Below are 20878 nucleotides of genomic sequence, written 5' to 3'. Positions count from 1 at the left end.
GTAGAACCCAGCGGTGTGCAGTGTCCGTTGGACTGTCTGCCTTGAGATGTTGCCACCAGCAGAGCCCAGATTCATCAGGATGGCCTTAGTGGTGATCCTTGGATTCTTTTTTACCTCTCTATCCTCCTGGCCAGCACAGGTGTCACTTTTGGCTTCCGACCACGTACTCCGAGATTTTTCACAGTGCGGAACGTCTTGTATTTTTTAATAATACTTTGCACTGTAGCCACTGGAACTTGAAAACATTTTGATATGGTCTTATAGCCCTTTCCTGATTTGTGAGCTATATAAAGAGTCAATTGTGCACATGAATAACATGTGCAGAATTGAGGTATATTGTCACAAAAGGTCAAAATTGAGTCTTCTGTATTATTTCTGCGCAAAAACTAAAATATTGAATAGTATTAAAGAGTTGCTTCACAGTAGATTAAAAAAAAAAACATTTTAAAGGACCACCGAATAATGCAGCTGAAGAAACTTTGTGTTTCACAAAAGGTTCTTGTAGTAGAAGGTTCTTCTGACTATAAAAAGAAATAAAGAAATGGATCTTATAAGAACCCTTTTGGTTTTGCAACCTTTGGTAGCACTTTATTTTAAAGGCAGGGTAGGTGATCCTGTCCAGAACATTTTTTTGACATGTTGGTTGGAAATGTCTTTACATCCTGATGGCAATCAAGAAGTTTAGTGGTCAAATTTTTAAAATTATGTATAGTCTATGAAAGGCGTAGGACCAAAAGACGTTCGCCCAATCAAAACGTTCTGACCGAATGCTGTGACATGTCATGTGTCCATTTTCAGCCAAATATTTTCCTGTTCACTCAGAGAAGCCATTATATGTCATCAGCGCCCTCACGTCTGCTGTGTCAATGTAGGGAGAATGGCAGACAATCAGCAACAATCAAACTTTCCTGTACATTCAACAACAACAAGTAAATCTACAAAACAAAAGTCAGTTTTTGAATCATGAGATCATCGATTTATTTGGTTCAGTTTTTACCACGGTTACTCTCTTTCTTTTGGACAGGTATGTACATGCTTTGAGAAGAATTTAATGGATTTAGTCTGTAAAGTTTGTACTTCGTTACGTGGATTTATGAAATAAATTCATGTGTTTGAAAGAGGCGAGGTTTTGGATGGCCAATCGCATAGAGGGTGGGATTATAATTTCAGTGCTAGCAGGCTAAAATTAGCACCTATCCAAATCAACCACCTTCTAGACAGAGGCTGCCTATTCAAAAACCGACTTTTCACTGAAATCAGATGTCCCTTTATGTTACATTTTAATTATATCCATGTTGATGGGCAGGGGGAATTTTACGCATGATACACGTGATGCAATATTTATAGAAAAGCTCAAGACATGTTCAAACCCTGTCAACACTTTTTAATAAATAACCACATCATGTTACCATTTAGCTCAGTTCATACTTGTGTCTACAGTTGCATTTAACAGCTCTAGTATTGTGTTTTCCTGGATGTTATTGTTTTATTTTCTGTGTTGCCTGTAGGGTTCAGAGTGCTGTGTAATCTGCAGCTGTGTGTGAATGGTAGACTTCGGGGTAAGAGCTCCAGCATGTACCAGCTGCCAGATGGCTCCATTGGCAGACACACATGCCCTCCACACACACACATCCCAGAGTGTAGCCTACGACCAGAGAACACCTCTCCAAATCCATGCCACTGAGTAATAACACAATCATTTCTATCCTCACCCCAAGTCATGACTTACACAAAGCTGCAGATGTGAAAACCGTTTTGTGTCCGCTTGCGGTGTGCAGGACGTACATCCCACATTATAGTTGTTTACAATTGCCCACAAGATCAAATTGAATTCATTACACGTAAGAGAAGAGCGGACGCAGTTAAAATGCCGAAACCCTCTCTCACCCACTCTAACGAGGGCATCCGTTAGCTTCTCATCTTTGATTGTTCAATTACTCTTTCGCCGTTTTATTTCCTGTAGTTAACAGATTCTCGTTCTGTCCTCGCACGAAGTTGCCGCGGCAACGGCATATAGTCTCCAGATGGAAGAGTCGAGTTGAATAAGAGCGCATATGGTTAGAAGCAGAGCTCCCTGCAGCAGATTTGATTCACAGCAAGATGTTGTGAGATACCTGCAAGTGCATCTGACCTCTGTTAATTCATATTAACAGAAGAAGTGCTTGTGGGGATGAACCGGGAACAGAAGCTGTTTTAAACAATGGAACGGTGGTGGCAACAACCTTCTTTTTCTCAGTTAATGTGCAATCCTGAGATGTCGTTTTCAATGCAAAAGGGAACAGGAGATCACACGTTTCTGTTAAGGCAAAATGTGTTTTTATTATATTTCTTCTCCTTTGGTTGTCTCACTTTCATTTTTTTTAGAAAAAAAATCTATTCTACTACAAGAACATTTAAAACAACAAAAAAGAAAAGCTCAAAGAATAGGCCAAGGAAAAATAATAGGTAAAGCACTGGCATACGTTTACCCTTAAAAACGTCAAAACCTGTGGTCGACCTGCGGATTTTCCCCAAACAGGTCACACGCTGGCAATAGTGCAGTGCAGCGGAACAATTTTCTTATACGAAAAAGATCACGGATTGTCCTGTTGACGTAGTATTGCATAATACAAGTTGTAGCCACGATTGTCAGCGCAGCACTGTCAATATTTCGCTGAGCTCTGGTTCCAGATGAACAGAATTGGTGGCAGAGGCCTGCTGCACACCTGACTTCAGTCAATTTAGCTCAAATTTAGTTTGTGATAAACAAGGTGGCAACGACCACACGTTCTGCTAGTGGAAATGTAGCTATTGAGAAAGTGCGCTCTAGATTCATTGAATATAAATGAGGTGAGCAAGGAGTGGAGGCCAAACACAGAAGACTACATCAACTACAAATAAATACATTTAACAAGTCTAGAAGCATCTATCTAAATGTCACAGGCAACACCAGCTGCGTATGAGACAAAATCTGTGTAAAACTTTGTCCTGAAAAACTGGTGTGTAAAGAAAAGCATCAATAATGTAAAAAAGGGTAAAAGTATGACAGCTCGAAAGGCAGAAACCAAAGGCATTTACAGCACATACGCTCTGTAAAAATGGCTTTAAACATGTCACAGTGAACAAGAACAGCAAAGAGCTTAATCTCACAAGCTACATTTGTATCCCAGTATATTGAAAAATAGATAAAATATGAAAGGTGTGCAGATTACATGGAATGCTCTGAATTGAAAAATACAGCTTCCGATAGCCATACTAGTTTTATGATATGGGTTAAATTAGCACTACACACAATGCATAATTTCCCTCATTTTTGCATTCGTTTAAAAAGACTTTTATACAGAATTTAAAAATTCAGAAAATAAATAAATTTGTGGCCATAAATTGAATCTCGGTTGTATATTATATTTATATTTATATATGTATATATACTGCGTTACGTTTTGTATGAACAAGATTATAATCGGGGAAATACTTTAGCAGATGATTTTGGAATTTGTCAATATATTCTCTAGTCTGTTATTATATACACACAAACAAAGTCTACTTGAACTGTCTTCTTTGGACAGACAATGCGCACTTCCGTAAAAAAAGCATTACATTGAATTTGAGCATGATGGTATTATTGGAAAGGGAATGAGATAATGTCCTAATTCTGTTTGAAAAACAGTGTATCATATAATCCTCCCTGAACCCATCACTTCCAAAAACAAAGCATTAACCACCATCGGCCTTCCCATGAGGCACTCCTTCTGTCCTATTCCAAAAGGCATACTTCTGGGGTTTGAAGTCCAATGAGATGGCTACATGAAAGAGAAACAAAGGCATCTCCATCTTGTAAATCCCAAGGAACTGTTTTTATCCTGAAGTCAACGGTTTGTTGTTGGTTTTATTTTGGCTATCCACCAACTCCTTTGGTCCCTCTGCTGGATTTACTCTTTGGATTTATCTGTGGAGATAAGGAGAGATGAAAACATCTCAACTGGCACATACGGTGGGAATTTCCCTGGTTGGAGAATGGCTGCTCTCTTGGTGGGGTTCAAAGGGGGGACAGAGAGCAGTCCAAAAAGAGCTTTTATGACATCACGGTCGGTATCCCTTAACGTTCAGTATCAAAAGTAAAATTTCACAACAACATTGAGTAAACGACAGTCTTCAGGTCAGCGGCGATTCTAACAATCAAGAGCAATAAATTATCATCTGCTCCACTGAAAAAAAATCCAACATGTTGGCCGATCGTGTCCATATTCCACCGCTGATGCTTTAGGTCTCAGCCGGCTCTGTTTTTACCTGGATGAAGTGGGAAGCGGACATCTGCATGGTAACCGGCAGTTCCTGCAGATCTTGAGAGAACTCTTTAGCCTCACGGTCTGGGTGCAGGGCGACTTCTCCCCTCACTTCCAGCTCATCCACAGGGGTGAGACCCTCACTGGGGCTGCTGGCGAGCAGACCAACATCCAAGTGTCCGTTGTGGGTCTGGCTCAGCTCCTGACCTGCACTGTTGATGATCACAGTCCTGTAGCTCAGCTCCCCTGCTCCCTCCTCGAACTCCTCTTTGCAGTACGGGATCAAGTTGGGGTGGCTGTTGACCAGACACTGGAGGTACTGGGGGTCTAGCATCTCCTCTTTCAGTTGCAGGCCTTGAAGCTCACTCTGCTTCAGGACGGTGGCGATGACTGTGCCGGGCTGCTGAGCCACTACAGGCTGACCGTTGCCATTGAGGGTGACCAGGCGGGTAATGCCGTTAAAACAGCTGGTTTGCTGTGGCGTGGTGCTGATGACTCCACTACTGGATGAGCTCAGCGTGGAGACAAGGAGCTGCTGGTGCTGGATGCTGTCTGTAGTGAGAGAGGCAGTCTGGATGGTGAGCACATCTTTACCCCCAGGGCTGGAGGAAGGCACGGTGTGAAGAATGACCCGAGGCGGGGAAGCGTGGGTGGAAGAATCCCCAGTGCTCATAACGGAGGACAGGGGTAGGGTCTGCAGGGTGACTGGGCCTCCTCCTTGATGTCCTGACGTGAGGACCATGGGAACAGAGCCGGGCATATTAATAGTCCTGAAAGATAGAAACAACACTTTAGATGTCAGTATTTACATCATGTTGGCACAAATATAGTATTTTTTTAAAGATGTATTTTAGGAGCTTTTTGCCTTTAATTTGAAAGGACAGTGGAGAACAGACTGAAAAGCTCTGGATAGAGACAGGGGAGTGGGACTTGCAAAGGACACCCAAGATGGGAATCAAACTTTTTTATTGTTTGTCCATAAATTAATTACAGAAAATGTAATGTGAGCCATCAAAATTTAGTGAAAATGTAAAAAAAAACGCTGTTGCTGGTAACTTTTTTTTCAAAGGCTGGCGGGGTAAACTGACCAAAGAGAGAATAAAATATTTTCGTCAATTTAAAGTGCACAACATTTTACATTAAAGCCATAATTTGAGATAAGTCAAGATAGCTTAAAGGGTAAAAAAAATGATTAACCCATCAACAGGTTAACGTCAAACTAATGGAATTAACGGGACTTGCTGTGCATTTTAAAGGTCACTTACAAGGCTTAATGTAATAAAGGATGTTGCCTAAAAAGGCAGCTTCCATTGTTGGCAGTAGGCTTCAAAGCATGAGTTCACACGTAAATACATCTCTACACCTCCTGCACACATCTGAGGTGTATACCAGGTGTTTGTGCAGACGCACAGCGTGCCTCTCACCTTACGGAGTGTGTAGGCGCAGGGACTGCAGCTCCCTGATTCGGCTGAAGAACGTGAACAGTCTGCAGCAGCTGTTCTGCTTGTCTTCCGTTGCTGGTCAGATTAGGGCTGATTTCTCTTTTCACCGACTTGGCCTGCATGTTTCCTGAGTTTTTCCCCTGCGCACGTGATGTTCCACGCCCCATCCCCCGTCCGTGAGGAGAGGAGCGGTGCCCTGCGTACCCGGGACTGGGGTCGCCCCCTTGGCTGTCGTCCTCATCAATAATGACCAAGTCTTGAGGCATCTCCTTAAACTGGTAAACAAGCCTTTGTCCTTCCACCTTGGCCAGTATGCCCCTCTGGTAATAGTACCTAAAAGAGAAAACGGAAATAGGAGTTCAAGAAAAGCAGTTTCTCTGACTATGATTGGTCCCCTTGGGTGATGTATGTTTAGACGTTGGCTCACCTCAGCGCTCTGCCCATGGTCTCATAGTTCATATCAGGCTTGTTTTTGTGCTTGCCCCACAGCTTGGACACCGCCTTGGAGTCGACCAGCTTAAAAATCCCTTTCTCTCTTTGCGTCCACTTGATGTATTTGGGACAGGTGTTTTTGTCTTGCAGTAAGGCCAGAAGGAACTCCCACAGGTAGATAGTGTTACCTATAAGAATAAAGGTGTTTTTTTATTCCTCCATCGACTCATTAAAAGTTAAGACTTATAAAACGCTTAACCGCCTTTCATATTTCACATCCGATTCCTCAGGTTTTATTTAATAACCGGAATTGGCAGAGGTGCAATTATTGTATTCGTTCTCATAACCTTAATAAATCAATTCCGAGTTCGAGGTAGCCTGAGCCGGGCTGGAAATTAATTAGAGGAGCTTGGCAGTAGATTATTCTTGTTTGTCGTGTGCTTTGGCCAGAAGTGGTTAAAAACAGCTTCCCCGGCAACCGGGGTTGGAGAGAGACCAGACCGGAGTGTCAGGGTGATGTATATGTATGCGGCCGGTCTCCTCTCCGAGCTGGGAATGGTACGCATGTATAAGGGCCTCTATCAGGACAGCATCGATGTGCCCTCCAGCCAACTATCACTTTTATTTCCCTCACAAACACAGCACTTTGAGAGCACCTCATCAATTAAGCAGCCCGGTCCTGCCTCTCTCCTTCCGCAAAGCCCCGGCGAGCGGCGTACACCGCATACGGGAGAGAGATCCGCTACCTTACAACTTCTTCTCCTCTCTTCACGCTTACCTTTGCCCTCTTTGCTTTTTTTCTTCAGTGGGAAAGATGGATTGGTGATGGGGGAGCAGGGCCGCACTGATCTTGGTTTGCGCACTGCGGGAAGATTGCAATAATGGAAATGGTTAAGAATTTCTGACACTGTCAGAGCATCAAATACATGTTGTTTACTCTGGAATATTCTTAAAAATCTATTTTATTTTGTCTAGAAGGGTAGAAACAACATAAAAACTGGGCAGGACACACTGAATAAGTATAAACTTTATCAGACTTTATGAAGTATTTCAGATGATGTAATATTCAGCAAGTAGTAAAGCAACTTATTTACATTATATCACGTTGTAATAGAACGCAAAAATATCTAAAAGGTGTTATAATAATTTTAGTTTTGATCAAAGGTGGTTGCACATACTTAGAAACAAATGTATAGGATAATCCAATGTAAGAGTTTTTGGATAAAAGTGTCTGCCAAATGTATAACTGTAAATGATACAGAAAAGGAGACAGGCAACACTGAGGTGCACACCGCCCCCTTCTGGAGGATTATGGTACCTTTCTTTCTGGCAGGCTTTGAGTTCCTCTGAGGGACTTCATCCATCGATGACGTCTCCTCGTCCATAGCAACATCCATGCCATTTGAAAGATGCTCCGGGCGCAGGGAAATGTAGGTCAGGTCTGATTCCAGCATATTCCCATATGCGTGAACTACGGAGCAGCGGAGGTCAAAGAATGTGAATTTGTTTACAATGCAGCCTTCTCAAAAACTTCTTCTACAAGAAATGGCATCAGGACGTGCTAACATGACAAGACGGTACACTGTATTTTCAGAAAGTATTCCCACAAGTACTGCTGAATAAACATTAGCGTGTAAACAGCCAGTGAGTCATAACATACTCATGCGCTTCTCATCCAGGATGTTATTAGGAGATTCCATGTTCAGCAGGGCCTCAGCTGCAACAATGGTTTCCATATTGTCCTCCCCGCCTGAGACTGGGGTCTCTATTATGGACAAACACAACAAGCACTTAGTAAATACATTTTACCAGTATTTCATGAAAAAAACCTCATTAAAAAACTATGATCATGGGTTTCATAAAATCTAAATGATACTGTAAATAACGCATTAAATAAATAGCATTCCTACAAATGAGCTGCTCCTCGAATCTGATTGGCTGAACTTATACAGTCGGACTCACCAGACAGCCCCACATCTCCCATGATGTTTTCCTCCACCACATCCTGAATGTTGTCCACCATGATGCCATTCGTCACCTCATCTGCCTCCAATCCAGAGTACACCTGCATGAGGTCAGCAGCGGGCACCTGCTCCACGATCACGGCTGGGAACACTGATGGGTCATCCAGCTGTAGGCAAACAAACGAAGAGGTTCATGCGCCATTGATCGAAATACATTCACCACGACGTGGTGCCTTAAACTGAAAAGTTGTAAAGTGCACTATAATTGCTGTAGAACATAAATTTGCCACTTCGTTGTAGATGAAAGCCTCTTATACACAATTGTCCTAGCTATCATTCTCACATGCTGCGTCTAATGGTCCATTTATAATGGCTTTAACCTCAGCCAGTTCAGTCAGTTGTACAGACAATATTCATGGGCCTCAGACAGGCTTGTGTGAGATCATGTGATGCCTTGTGAGCAGATGACGTAACAATACAGCCACAGAAGAATGTATCCTAGTTCCAGTAACAAATTGTGTACACTATCCTGTTTGTTCCCAGAGATATGAGGTCCATGCCAGGAACACCAGTTAGGGCTTCCTCATTTCCACTGTAGCATTCCTGAGCGAGGGTGGAGATTAACGTGGAACAGCACATGGGGGAAGAGAGGAAATAGCTGGTACTGGACTATAAAGCCACAGGAGACCGCTCTTCACCCCCACCATAGACACAACAACATGTACTAATACGTCTCTTTCGTTTTTCTGTCCGCCTTTCATGTTTGTGAGCAGTCTGGGGGGCTTCGAGATTCAGTTTTTGCTTTGCTTATTAATATAAAAATAGAATAATATAAGAGCTGCTAACACTATAATAATAAGCTGTGAATACGTTCATGAATTTTGCAGTGGTATCACAATAAATTGCAGTTTTATTATATTATATGAAATGAAAAAGCATCTCGGTCAGTACATGTGAAGGAAACAATTTATTCATCTCGCTCACACTTTCCTCTTCACAACAACAAAACACGCTTTCATATCCTGCTGCCGTCACGTGTCTAAGCCAATCAGAAAAGAGATTAACACTGCATTAAATGCAACTTTAACACTTGTAAAAGATCAACAAGATAAAACGAGAGGAACTCTTTTTTTTACCCAGCCTCATTATAAACACACCATTATTTGAAAGGATATTTATTGTTTGTTGTCACGAAAGGGTGCCTGGACCTCATGATGGAGATGAGGCATAAGACAAAAAAACTTAAAGCATTTATGTAACATTGTCAGGTTTGCACCATTTGACAAAAAAAGAACAGAACAGACTTAATTTCCACATAAATTATATTTCTGTAGTTTTTCTATACCCTTCACCAAGTGAGGTGTGACTGTGTGCACAAGAAAGCGTGCAACAGAATCTCATTAGCTGAATAGCAGCTCTCATTAGCTCTTTGGCAGACGATACGTGCAAACAAGGCAAAAGGTATCAGATATGAGTGAACACTGACACAGTAGAACTAATTCAGAAGAAACAGCGGTCTAACCAAAGACTTGTGACCTTTAGACTGACACTCTGGCGGCTTAATGTTTCAAGACTGCTTACATTTACACTGTATTCCAATGTATGTCAAATGTGAGTAGACTAGAAGTGTTGAAGAGTAAAAGTTGGTAAATTATCCACATTTAGTTTGTATTTAAAGCTTGTTTCACACAATAAGAGCTGTTTTGTTCACTTTGGTGAACAAGGAACATTTTTGCTTAGCAACCTTAGTAATGTCTATTTTCATAAATACCAGAAGATGGCAGCAGAGCGGAGGGCATTCCCTTTACATCTGTTTAACTGTGATCGATGATAAGAAAACAAAATAATGCAGCATGTCTAAAGTCAGCAGTCATTATAAAATAATATAATAGTAATAATAACTAAACATTGTAAAAAAGTATTTCAAAAACATGTTGCTATGCTATATAAACAATTGTGAAACACATGAGCGAGTTACATCGTCCATTGGCAGGAATTTCTGTTTTGTTCCATTATTCTCAGACTATTCGCTGTTGTTATGGCACTTTCCCCAGAGACTCTCCAGATCTTAGTTCAAGGTCAGATTCATTCGGTACTGTGTAATACAAAGTACTGCAAAAAAAATTACTGGAGAGTTCTATCTACAACTGTGCATTACCAGAGCAACTTTTTTGTTTAATCAAGCAATACATCAAATAAAAGTTGCAGTTCAATGTATAATTTTTAAGTACTATATTCGTGACAGTAAATGAAAGATCTGCACACAAGAGTAGCTATAGACAGTAATGAAGTACTTTTGAAGTATCCCAGTCATCAGTTTACTTCGAGAAGCATTTTAACTGGGCTGGATAGATATACATGAGAGACCCACTCGCCCTGTCTGCTGAGTAAGCAGGAGACGCATTCCTGCTCTCTGCATCTGTCTAAACTTTCCCTGCTATCCTCAGAGCTTCCTATCCTGTGGTAATGCAGTCATCATTGGTATATCATGGATTATGCAAAGAACCTGTGATCAGTTTACATTTACATTTTACACAGCCTCTCTCACACAGGTAGATGCAAAATAGTAGAATGCGTCTGAACTGAGGCTATACACTATACACAGAAAGCACAGTACCTGCAACATCATTTTTTTTTGACAGTATACAACAACATTTATAATAGGGAAATATCATATAAAGCATTTGCATAGCCCAGTTCCGTGTTCTTATAGGGAGAATGCACCTGAGAGCATGTGGGATGTTCCGCTGTTTTTACTTTCTTCTGCTTTACTAGATGCTATTTACAATGATAGACTATGCTGTTGATGCAACACAAGACTCTACTTGCAAAGTCGGAGGCGAATTTTGTGTTTTTAAGTAATTCACTTATCTCACTTCTCGGCATGAGAACAACAATTTGTCTGTCAATACTGAAAGCTGCGTGATGCCAAACAATGACGGCTATCAGACCACATTTGATGCTTAATATAAACAGTAGTTATGTGGAACTACGTTTTGGCCGAGTGCATTACATTGTTGGGCCTTGCGAAGCAATGCAAAGCACTTGCGTCAAGTAACTTGTAAGAACAACACAAGATATGACTGCGCACAATGTCACCAACAGAACAAGATTGTGAGCAATATTTCACAGTCTGACATAAATGTATTTGACATAAATCCAATGTTTTGATATAGAGAGAGTGAGAGAGAGAGTTTATGGAAATATCAAAATGTATATCTATGTGCATATATATGCAATGTTAAATTTTTTTTAGAATCTATTGACAGAAATGCAATATAATACAAAACTATGTCGTCAGTGGTGTATAGATAGTGGTGTAAGATCTTACATAATGAAGCTTTAAGTTTTCATTACCTTAGAATGAGCTATTTCTATCTACCTAAACAGACAAACTGCTACAGTGCGCAGTTCGTAAATATGTTATCTGCTTCGGCAAAGAAGCTAAAACGTGACGACATCTTAATTCTGTGTCAGCCATCATGCTTCAAAAGGCAGGTGGAGTGAGCCGTTGGTTTCCTATTCCCAACCTCATCACTAGATGTCACTAAATGTCATACACTATTCCATTAAAATTATAAATCATAATTATAATGATGAGTATTGTGTACCAAAAAGGTTACGGGTTGGAGCTTTAAATGTAACGAATACATTACATATATTTTAAAATGACAGCATTAGCAAAAATAAAGTTATCAATACTTGCACCTACTAAAATGAAAGCATCAATACTTTAACACTATCTCTGAAAATAGTATTGTTGCTGGATTTATTACACAGTTGCTGTTGCGTGCAATATCCAAACACATTGGATTAATAGCGTTTTACTCCCGTTACAAGATGACTTGATTTATGAAGCTAATTATTGACTGCAGAATTCAATCCAACACAGCTAATCATTACAGTAAAAGAAAGAACAGATTAAATCTTCCTCCTCCACAACGGCTGTGTGTGAAAAACGCAAAATACACAAGATTCACATTTGTAAAGCACCAAGGTTTATCTTTCATAGTCTGTCAAAAAGGCAGCTGTATTGTTTGCAGTAAGAGTCAGAAGGATATTTTTTACTTTGGGGCGATTTGGTAAGGAATATTTCTGTGACTGCTGTAATAGAGTAGGTGGGTTTTTGGTATTGACTAAGAAGCCAGTGTCGTTTCAACACAATGGTAGATTTCTGGGTGGAACGGCTCCCACACTGCCTTGCAACAGGTCGGGCAGGTTAGGCCTGAAACTGGCTTTCCGTTTTCTTTCAGCCTGTAAGAGAAAAGGCATGGGACACAGTAGAAGTACTGGTCACGCCTGATCTATTCACATGATGAAACAAACACACAGACACGCAGGTAGGATGAAGATTTGGATACCGAAATCAACTGAGGTCGGACAGACATTGAACAAATTCAGAAGCAGACAAATTGCAAACACAATGAACACAGCTACACATTTTAAAGTTTACCCAAAAATTATGTTGTGTTTTAAATTGATTTGTTCTGTTGAACACAAAAAGAATATAAAGATATTTTGCAGAATGCAGGAAAGCAAACAGTTCTGGGGCACTTTTGACTGCCATTGTAATTTTTCCTACTATGGTACTCAATGGTGGCCAAGAAATGTTTGGTTCCAAATACATTTTTCTGCATTCAACTGAACAAAGTAATTTATAAAGATTTAAAACAACTTGAGGGTGAGGTAATGATGACATCATTTTTATTTTTGGGTGAACAGTTCCTTCATAAAAACACAAAAGTCCTCACCCTCATGTGGATCTAAATCTTTTTCCGTCAGTCAAGGTCAAAAATGACTAAACACCAATAAAGTACAATACAAGTGGTAAATATGAATCATTCATCATTTGTTCTGTTCCTCAAACAAAGCAATCAGATTATTTGGATTATAACATCGATTTGGTTAACTTGTGGTAAACTTGTTGTTTGGCCCTAACCATTTCCGCTGTATGAAAGAAGAGACTCTGAATTCTTCAAAAATGTACCAAACAAAGTCATACATGTTAAATGACACAAGGTTCAGTAAATAAAAAAACTGTCATTTCTAGCTAAACAATCCGTTTACTAACGAAGAATAAAAGTACTAAAATAAGTGTAATTTTTGTGTGAACTAGTCCTTTAAGCGTGAGTCCTTTGCCACTAATGGTACCGGTATTCCCAGCTCCACCAACTCTCACAGTAGTACAAACACACAGACTGACGTGCAATTCCAGCATCTCAGTCTTTCCATCTAAACCCTGCCAGCAACCCACACATCCATCTCCGAACCCTCTCCTCGCTCTCTTCATTTTCCACCCTCCCCTCTCTTCACACCCTTCATCAAAGGCACTGACCTCCGCTCACCCCTCAAAACACCCCAATCTCCCTTTTTAAACCCAGCCTGCGCATATACTATCTAAACACAGAGAAACCACAAGTTTTCATGCCTAATAACAACGATTTCTGGAATCAAAATATTTGGGGGCTTTTAGGTCACCAGATGTCAGATATATTCCTTGCACAAAGAAAACAACAAACTTGGTTGTGATGTACCTGATTGATTTCATCCATCCCATTGCTGGCGAACTCAAAGACAAGCTCGCTAGACTGGATCACAGTGGTCATGGTGTTGTAAGGAGAGATAGGGTAGGACACAGGCTGCCAGGAAGAGGGTTCCTATCCCTCAGTACACTCCCCGGACCGCCTTGCTCCGCACCACACCCCTCGACACAGGGAACACTCTGACGGCAAAAACTCTTGGTCCTGCAACTCCTGACTTTATTCCAGCCGAAGAGATGGAGAGTGTGGCTTTGGACTCAATAGAGCAGTGGAGACACGGGTTCTTGTTGCTCTGGGGAACAGTCCTGCTCCAGCTGCGTCTGGGTCATCTAAACCTTCAAGGGGAAAAGAGAGAAAAACAAAGAGGAAAAGGAACATTAGGGAACTGTGACTGAGCAAAATGGGCTGCGTCACATCATCAGGGCTGTGATGGCCAGACGAGACGATACCGCTGGGACCTGAGGCGAGGGGCTAATTTTCTGACTCTGTGAAGCGTTCGCTCACTCCGGGGGAGACATTCGGCTAACCAGTCTCAGACTGCCAGGAGCTGTCTCATACTTAGACTCGAAAGAAGTCTGGCCAGGCAGAATAAAAATGGCTAAGTGGAAATATGCGAGTTGCTTTCCAGCAGCACTGTCTCCTTACTGTCATTTACCCTAGGAAATCACAACTATTGCATCAATCCGTTAATGATAGAGGTTATGTTTTATTTACGGCAAATTGCAACATTTTATATAGTTCATACATGTGCCGCAAACAAGCAGGCTTATAAAGAAAGAATTTATTAAAGTTTTGCATCGACAAGTAAGACAACAAGTGGTTGTTTGTGGTGGTGCTAGTGTGGAGGAAGGGGGGCATGGATCACCACAGGATATGAGATCACCCAGCCTGATCAAAGGGGTACTGTAAACAGGCTTGGACTATCAGTCACATGATCATAGGAGCCCAGAACAAGCCCTTATTCCAAAGTCCCTAACCACTCCACTATATCACTCGCGAGGAACCCTAAAAGCAGTCACATGGTGTTGTCAGAGAACGTACCCTCGGCCCTCAGGCGACTAGGAGGAAGAGGATGGGTCACGGGGTGGGTGTCTGGTTAAAGATTAAATGAATGCAGCGGGGAAAGGTGGGGAGGTTTGGCTCAACCATTGAAGGGGGGTGTAAAATGGCAGTGGGGCGGCGTGTCTCCTCTTTGGCAGGGTGGAGCTTGTTTGCTTTGAAAGGAGAGTGTGTGTGTGTCAACAAGTGCATACTATGTTGAATGGTGTCTGGAGGGGGGGTGGGGTATAATGGGAGGCAGTTAAAGAGAATGAGAGAGATAGCTTGGCGGTCTGTGTGGGAGAGTGGGTGGGAGAAAGGTCAAACAAATGTTCTGTTAAGGCTTAGTTTTAGCTGTCACTAAGACCCCTTTAGCTGCCGGAGTCTTGTCCTCAACATGTGGCCTTGTGCAGCATCTCCCCTGGGAAGAGAGAAACAGGATGGGGTATGCCAAAACAGAGAAGGCCAGCCTATTATTATCGTTAACCAGACGGGCTCCCCCAGAGTCCCAGTGCCCTGCCTCCTTCTCCCACAGCATGCGGCCAACATCTGGAGCACCCTGTTCCCATTCTCTCGTCTCTGAGAGTGTCTGGACGACATTTGTTCATTGAAACTAGATTATAACGCAATGTAAGTGGTTGTGAAAACAGATTTGCCTAAGTGTGTAAGTTGGAAATATAAATATATTTCAAACATTCTTTGCCATTATCTGTAATAAGCTTTCATGTGGCTCACTGGTTAGAGCATGGCGCCAAGGTCATGGGTTCGATCCCAGGGGATTGCACATAGTCAGAAACAAATGTAATGCACTTTACAATATAAGTCGCTTTGGATAAAAGCGTCTGTCAAATGCGTAAATGTTAGTGAAGACAGTATGGTCCAAACAGAGTTATTATAACAAAATTAATCTAGGATTAAAAGGAACAGTGCAGTTAAATCGTTTAACCGCAATTATCAGATTCCAAAATAAATGTTTGTGTTTATATAATATATGTGTATGAGGGGTGTATATTTATATGCATTTATAAACTGTATATATAAATGTATATATAAATTCACAAACATAGGCCTAGACATGTTTATATTTAAGAAATATGAGAAAAATTATATAAATGTAATATTTATACACAATGTTAATTGTATTTAAATACACATTCACGTATATTTATGTTAATATTTGTTATATATATATATATATATACACACATACACTAGGGGTGGCGTGAGATCATGTGAGATCCGATGTGTCTCGCTAGATCCGATTGGTCTCACGAGAACACAATATCCTTCTTACGCAATTGTCCTGATGGAGTGCTTGGCTCGCATATGCTCCCTATATTTAACCTAAAAATATATATTTGGGAATATATTTGGGAGTTCACATTTTGTTGTGGTACGATCTGTTTTCATTACTGTACAGCTACAGTGACCGGCACAGCCATTAATAAAGACAACGTGATCTTCCATCTCGCAGTGATACTTTCCCAGCGTTTCTCGATGTAAACACACAATAGATGGATGGTTTTAACATTCGCATTTCTCTGAAGGCTAGGAGGTTTCAGTCAGTGTAGGAAGGAGGATTGACAGTGTGATATGATCGCCACCTCTGCTAACACGAGCAGTATGCAAAAAAGGATATAAAGAAAACAAATACAGCTCTTTGCTAAAAGTTAAATGTCTTCTCGTTGCATTATTCTTGGAAACGTCCTTATTTTACAGCATTTTTCAAAAGCGAGTAAAACAATTATCAGTACATTAATTTCGATGTTCAGAGCTTGTCTTTTTGTTTTTGTTGAATGTTACATTTAAAGAAACAGTTCTCCCGAAATGAATCAACCTCAAGTTTACTTCCCCTCAAATCGGAATAAATGTCTTTGTTCTGATGAACACAGAGAAAAGTATTTGGAAGAATGATTGTAAACAAACACTTCTTGGATACAATGGTATTCACTGGAACCATTGTAACCAATAACTGTTTGCTTACAAGCATTCTTCCAAATATCTTTCTCTGTGTTCATCAGAACAAAGAAATGCATACAGATTTGGAATAAATCGAGGGTGAGTGAATGATGACAGAATTTTTATTTTTGGGTAAATGTGCCTTTAATTTTGGGAGTTCTGTATTGCTATTTCCTACTAAAACACTGAAGCAAAAAGATATAAAACAATATAAAAACAAAGAAGGAAGCATCGAATGTGTCTAAGACTTTAACAGTGTACTGTATTTTTCTAAAAAAAGAATATAAATGATCAGATTATCAGGATGCCCCTTGTACGGTCACCCTTAAGGTCTCCATAGCGTTAGTTTAGGGTCACAAACAGGGGCGATCGAGAGCATAATTTCAAAGTTCTGCCTCACCCTTAACCATGAGGCTCAAAATCGCCTCGCATCTTATTTTCAGTTCTTCTTTCTTTTTCAAAAAGCCCTCTGTACCTCAAACATAAAAATGGCAGCTGCATTTGCGGATGCAACAGCCAAAGCTCGCAGCTTGAAATTCTATTAGACAATCTCACTGAGAGCCCCACGCCCTTGCTTTTGAGTAATGAAGTCATTTGACGGTGATGTGCTGGCAAATGAAAGCGTAATAGTGGATTGATGGGAGCGTTTCGCAAACAAAGATGAGCCTGGTGGGGAGCAAAATTGTGCAAATCTGTGATTGTGCGTATCACGCTGCTTTCCACGCTAATTCCCATCATCCCTCTACAGGACTCCCAGCGGTAACTAGCCAGGGCACGTGGCGAAGGATCTCTGTCACCACAACGGCGGCTAATGTATAACAGCAGAAAACATGACAACAGCTGCCTTGTTCTATCACATACACAAACAAACGGGCCTAAGCAGGGGCCGTAGACGGCCGGCCACACGTCATCCAGAGAGGCCGAGAAGGAGGGGTGGCCAGCGTGTTGTAGTTACTCAGTACTCAAGACTTCAATAAGCAAACAGTCAGCAGGGTGGGGCTTTCATGGAACCACTCCACGGTTGAGGTCTGCCAGGGATACATGATCAGTATGCATGGCTAAACTTTAAGGCGTCTCAAAATACATAAAAAATGCTGTCATGTTATCATCCATCAAAGTTTCTAATTTTCTAAATGCCGCATCTGATACAGGTGGCAAACAGCCCATGCCATGCTGTCAAAAAGTAAATATAAAGTCTGAAGCTGACTGCAAGAACGTGTTTTCAGGGGTTAAAGGAATAGTTCACCAACCAAATTCTGTCATCATTTGTAATTTAAAAAGTGCGTGATTTTCTTTTATCTGCAGAACACAAAATAAGATATTTTGAAAAATGTTGATAACCAAAAATTGTTGGTCCCCATTGAATTCGTTTGTATGGACACAAACCAATGCAAGTCAATTGGACCAACGGTTTTCTGTTACCAACATTTTTCAAAATATCTTAATTTGTGTAGTTGAAGAAAGAAAGTCATACAGGTTTAAATGTCAAGAGGGTGAGTAAATAAAAAAAATCATTTTGAAGGTGAAGGATTCCTTTAAGGTCACACTTGCAGTCAATTCGATTGCTGGTGGTCACTTGACTGCATGTTGACTTATATTTCATTCACAATAACAGAGACATTTAAATACTACTCTATTAAAAGATAACTGATGTGTATTTACTTCCCCATTTCCATTTAAAAATATTCTGTTGGGTCTTGGAACAAAGTTTGGGAACCTCTGGTTTAGAAGGATGAATGATCTTACCCCATGACCCTGTCAACCCCCTCCCCTCGCTAAAGAGTCCTCAGCTGAGCTCAATGTTGACCATGAAAGGAGGTAATTTAAGCCAAGTCAATGACTTAGCCCTGAGTCGCCCTGACGATGGAATTTAATGAAAGATAGCGCAAATTCGAACATGAAAATACTCATCAAACATATGCATAAAATATTGATTGCTAATTGGCAGGCTTACAAATGTATTCTATATATATAATCTGACACATTTCGATGATGTAACCAAGATGGACAAAAATGGAGGCTTTAGCAATGGCGAAACGCTTCCCTGTTATACTCTGCGGGGAGTGATGTCATGGCAATAGTGATGTCAAAGTATTTAAGAAAACTCCTCTTGAGCCCCTCTCAAAATAGCTTGGGATTCTTAAACCTTTCAGAGAGAGATAGACTTGGATAAAAAAGGGAGGAATTTGGAGCACTTCTCCAGCTTGGTCAGGAAGGAGGACAGGCATTCCTGGCATTTCAGAACACGCCAGGTCTCAATCATTTCACCCAAACATGCACCTCAATGCTCCACACACCATCCAAAACGCTTAAAAAACACCTCTAGTGAGTTATTGTGCTGAAGCATTTGAAGCCTTGTTCCCACTTGTCAAGGGGAAGAGAAACACTGGCGGTGGATTCATGCTTACAGCACCCTTTCAATCAATATGGAGGACAAAGCTTCTTTCAACAAGGTCATCTGCATGACTCGAACATGCCGGTTTAAGGCCAGTTCCTGGGAGGATGTGGTGCTTCAACAAAGTACTGTAAGGCTGTGATAATGAACGTGGGGCTGTCAGGGGTTGGATAAACTTGTGCGACTGTCATCTATTCACCCTCAATGGTATAATATCATAACAATGAGGTTGCAAAGTCTAAACAGCCCTGAAGGAAGCTAATAGCCTGCTCCTTTACAATGTCAAGCTGTCTATTCTGACATTTCTTGGAATGAAAAAGTGATGTGAAAGTAACGCCATTACACACGCCTTTACAGAAGTGGAGAAGAGAGTACTATGCGTCAAGATGATAGGTCAAATGCCTGTGAAAACGTATCTATGCTAATTAAACAAAACAAGAGAAATATCAAAATTGAGAAAACTCTGGAAGCCACTTCTGCTTCTTATTACAATAAAAACTTTACCACTGCAGCTGGCAGAATGCTCTATGCAGGCATGGGCCATGGTCGTCAATTTGTTGAGTAGTTTGTCCCCAAATTCCCTTGCATATTTAATAATAGATTGCTGTTTTTATATTGGTCCTTTAATGTATTGCACAAGATATTGTAAACAAACGCATTGCTTCAAGATCTAACAATGACATCAACAACGAAACAGGGAACCGCCTCTGTCGTACTAAAAACAGACCGAGAAGAAAGCTTCTGCTACCTTTGCAGAGGTTGCAACAAATTTAATCTGCTCGATTGCAAGTACTTTTCCACGAAGCCCCAAGGCGTCGAAAAGGCTCTAAGTCAAGGCCCCACACCCACCTGAGACAGGAGCTGTTATCTGTGAGCCTGTAGCTCAGCTCTCCGAACATTAAGGGCTGGGAAGAAGAGACTGAGATAAAAAAACTGAAAGTTTTTTTCTTTGCATTTTTAAACGGTTCACGTACACACGACAGCATTATCAAAACTATCTGCATTTACATGGATACGGGATACGATTAAAAATGATGCATTTCACATGACAGGCCAGTGGATGCCGATGTTGTGCTGTAAAGAAATGCTACATGCCTGCGCTCATGCGCATACCTGGTTTAAATCTAAAAGCCCTTTTAATACACTTATGTGTGTTTATTGTAATGTGCATATAACTACTATGTCTTCGCTGGTTGTAGTGGTATAGTGTGTATGATGGTATCGTTTTTGGAAAACAGTCGGACACCATAATGCCGTCGTTCTCAAAAACTTGCACTTTGAGACCCCTTTCAAGTTAGCGTTTTCAGTCCACCAAAACGGCACTTTCGTGTAAATGAATATTCAAAACGCATAAAAACGGCAAGATCCCTGCCACTAAATTCAATAGGGTGTAAAGATGCTTGTTTATCATCACTAGAGTTTTATTCGTCTCTGAAAGTTGACTTCTTTGAGAATAATTAAATGGTTTTCCAATTTAACAGCCATTCAGTCTCTCATAGTTTAACAACCGTAGTTTTTAGTTTAGCTTGTATCTTGTTAGTAATATAAAGGTTTAGTGCCTTCGAAATATTATTCTACAATCTGCGCCATTTTACACAAGCCTTGGTAGAAGGAACCCTAAAATGAAGACTGATAAACGCAAAAGGAAACAGAACAGCCACTAACTGACCTGTGAATCTTGCAGTGACAGGAAATGCATCATCGAGCAGTGGGTTTCTGCTACTTCCTGACTGTTAGACCACAAAGAAGCGAACACTTCTCTCTCATTTTGAGAGTGGAAACTTCTTCCCCTTCCTCTTATACTCTGTATTTCTCATTTTTAATGTGCTCAACACATTTTAGT

The 20878-nt window shown here is 40.9% G+C and overlaps 1 protein-coding gene across 3 annotated transcripts in view; it reads right to left on the bottom strand.

Moving 5' to 3' along the window:
• Positions 1-2293: 2293 nt before the first annotated feature.
• Positions 2294-20878, bottom strand: part of elf1 (E74-like ETS transcription factor 1) — a 39687-nt gene continuing 21102 nt past the window's right edge. For all 3 annotated transcript variants that reach the window (XM_056769065.1, XM_056769064.1, XM_056769066.1), the window contains exons 2-9: positions 13638-13978; positions 8102-8270; positions 7800-7904; positions 7458-7610; positions 6918-7001; positions 6135-6327; positions 5690-6040; positions 2294-5035 (exon numbers count right to left, since the gene is read on the bottom strand). In XM_056769065.1, coding sequence (XP_056625043.1) covers positions 4243-5035; positions 5690-6040; positions 6135-6327; positions 6918-7001; positions 7458-7610; positions 7800-7904; positions 8102-8270; positions 13638-13709 — 1920 coding nt within the window. In that variant the 5' untranslated portion in view covers positions 13710-13978 and the 3' untranslated portion in view covers positions 2294-4242. The remainder of the gene's footprint in view (positions 5036-5689; positions 6041-6134; positions 6328-6917; positions 7002-7457; positions 7611-7799; positions 7905-8101; positions 8271-13637; positions 13979-20878) is intronic.

The sequence above is a fragment of the Triplophysa dalaica genome, chromosome 16, assembly GCF_015846415.1.
Source record: "Triplophysa dalaica isolate WHDGS20190420 chromosome 16, ASM1584641v1, whole genome shotgun sequence".
NCBI classification, from domain to species: domain Eukaryota; kingdom Metazoa; phylum Chordata; class Actinopteri; order Cypriniformes; family Nemacheilidae; genus Triplophysa; species Triplophysa dalaica.
Note: the sequence above shows the minus strand (reverse complement) of the source record. Positions and strands in the feature narration are given on the sequence as shown.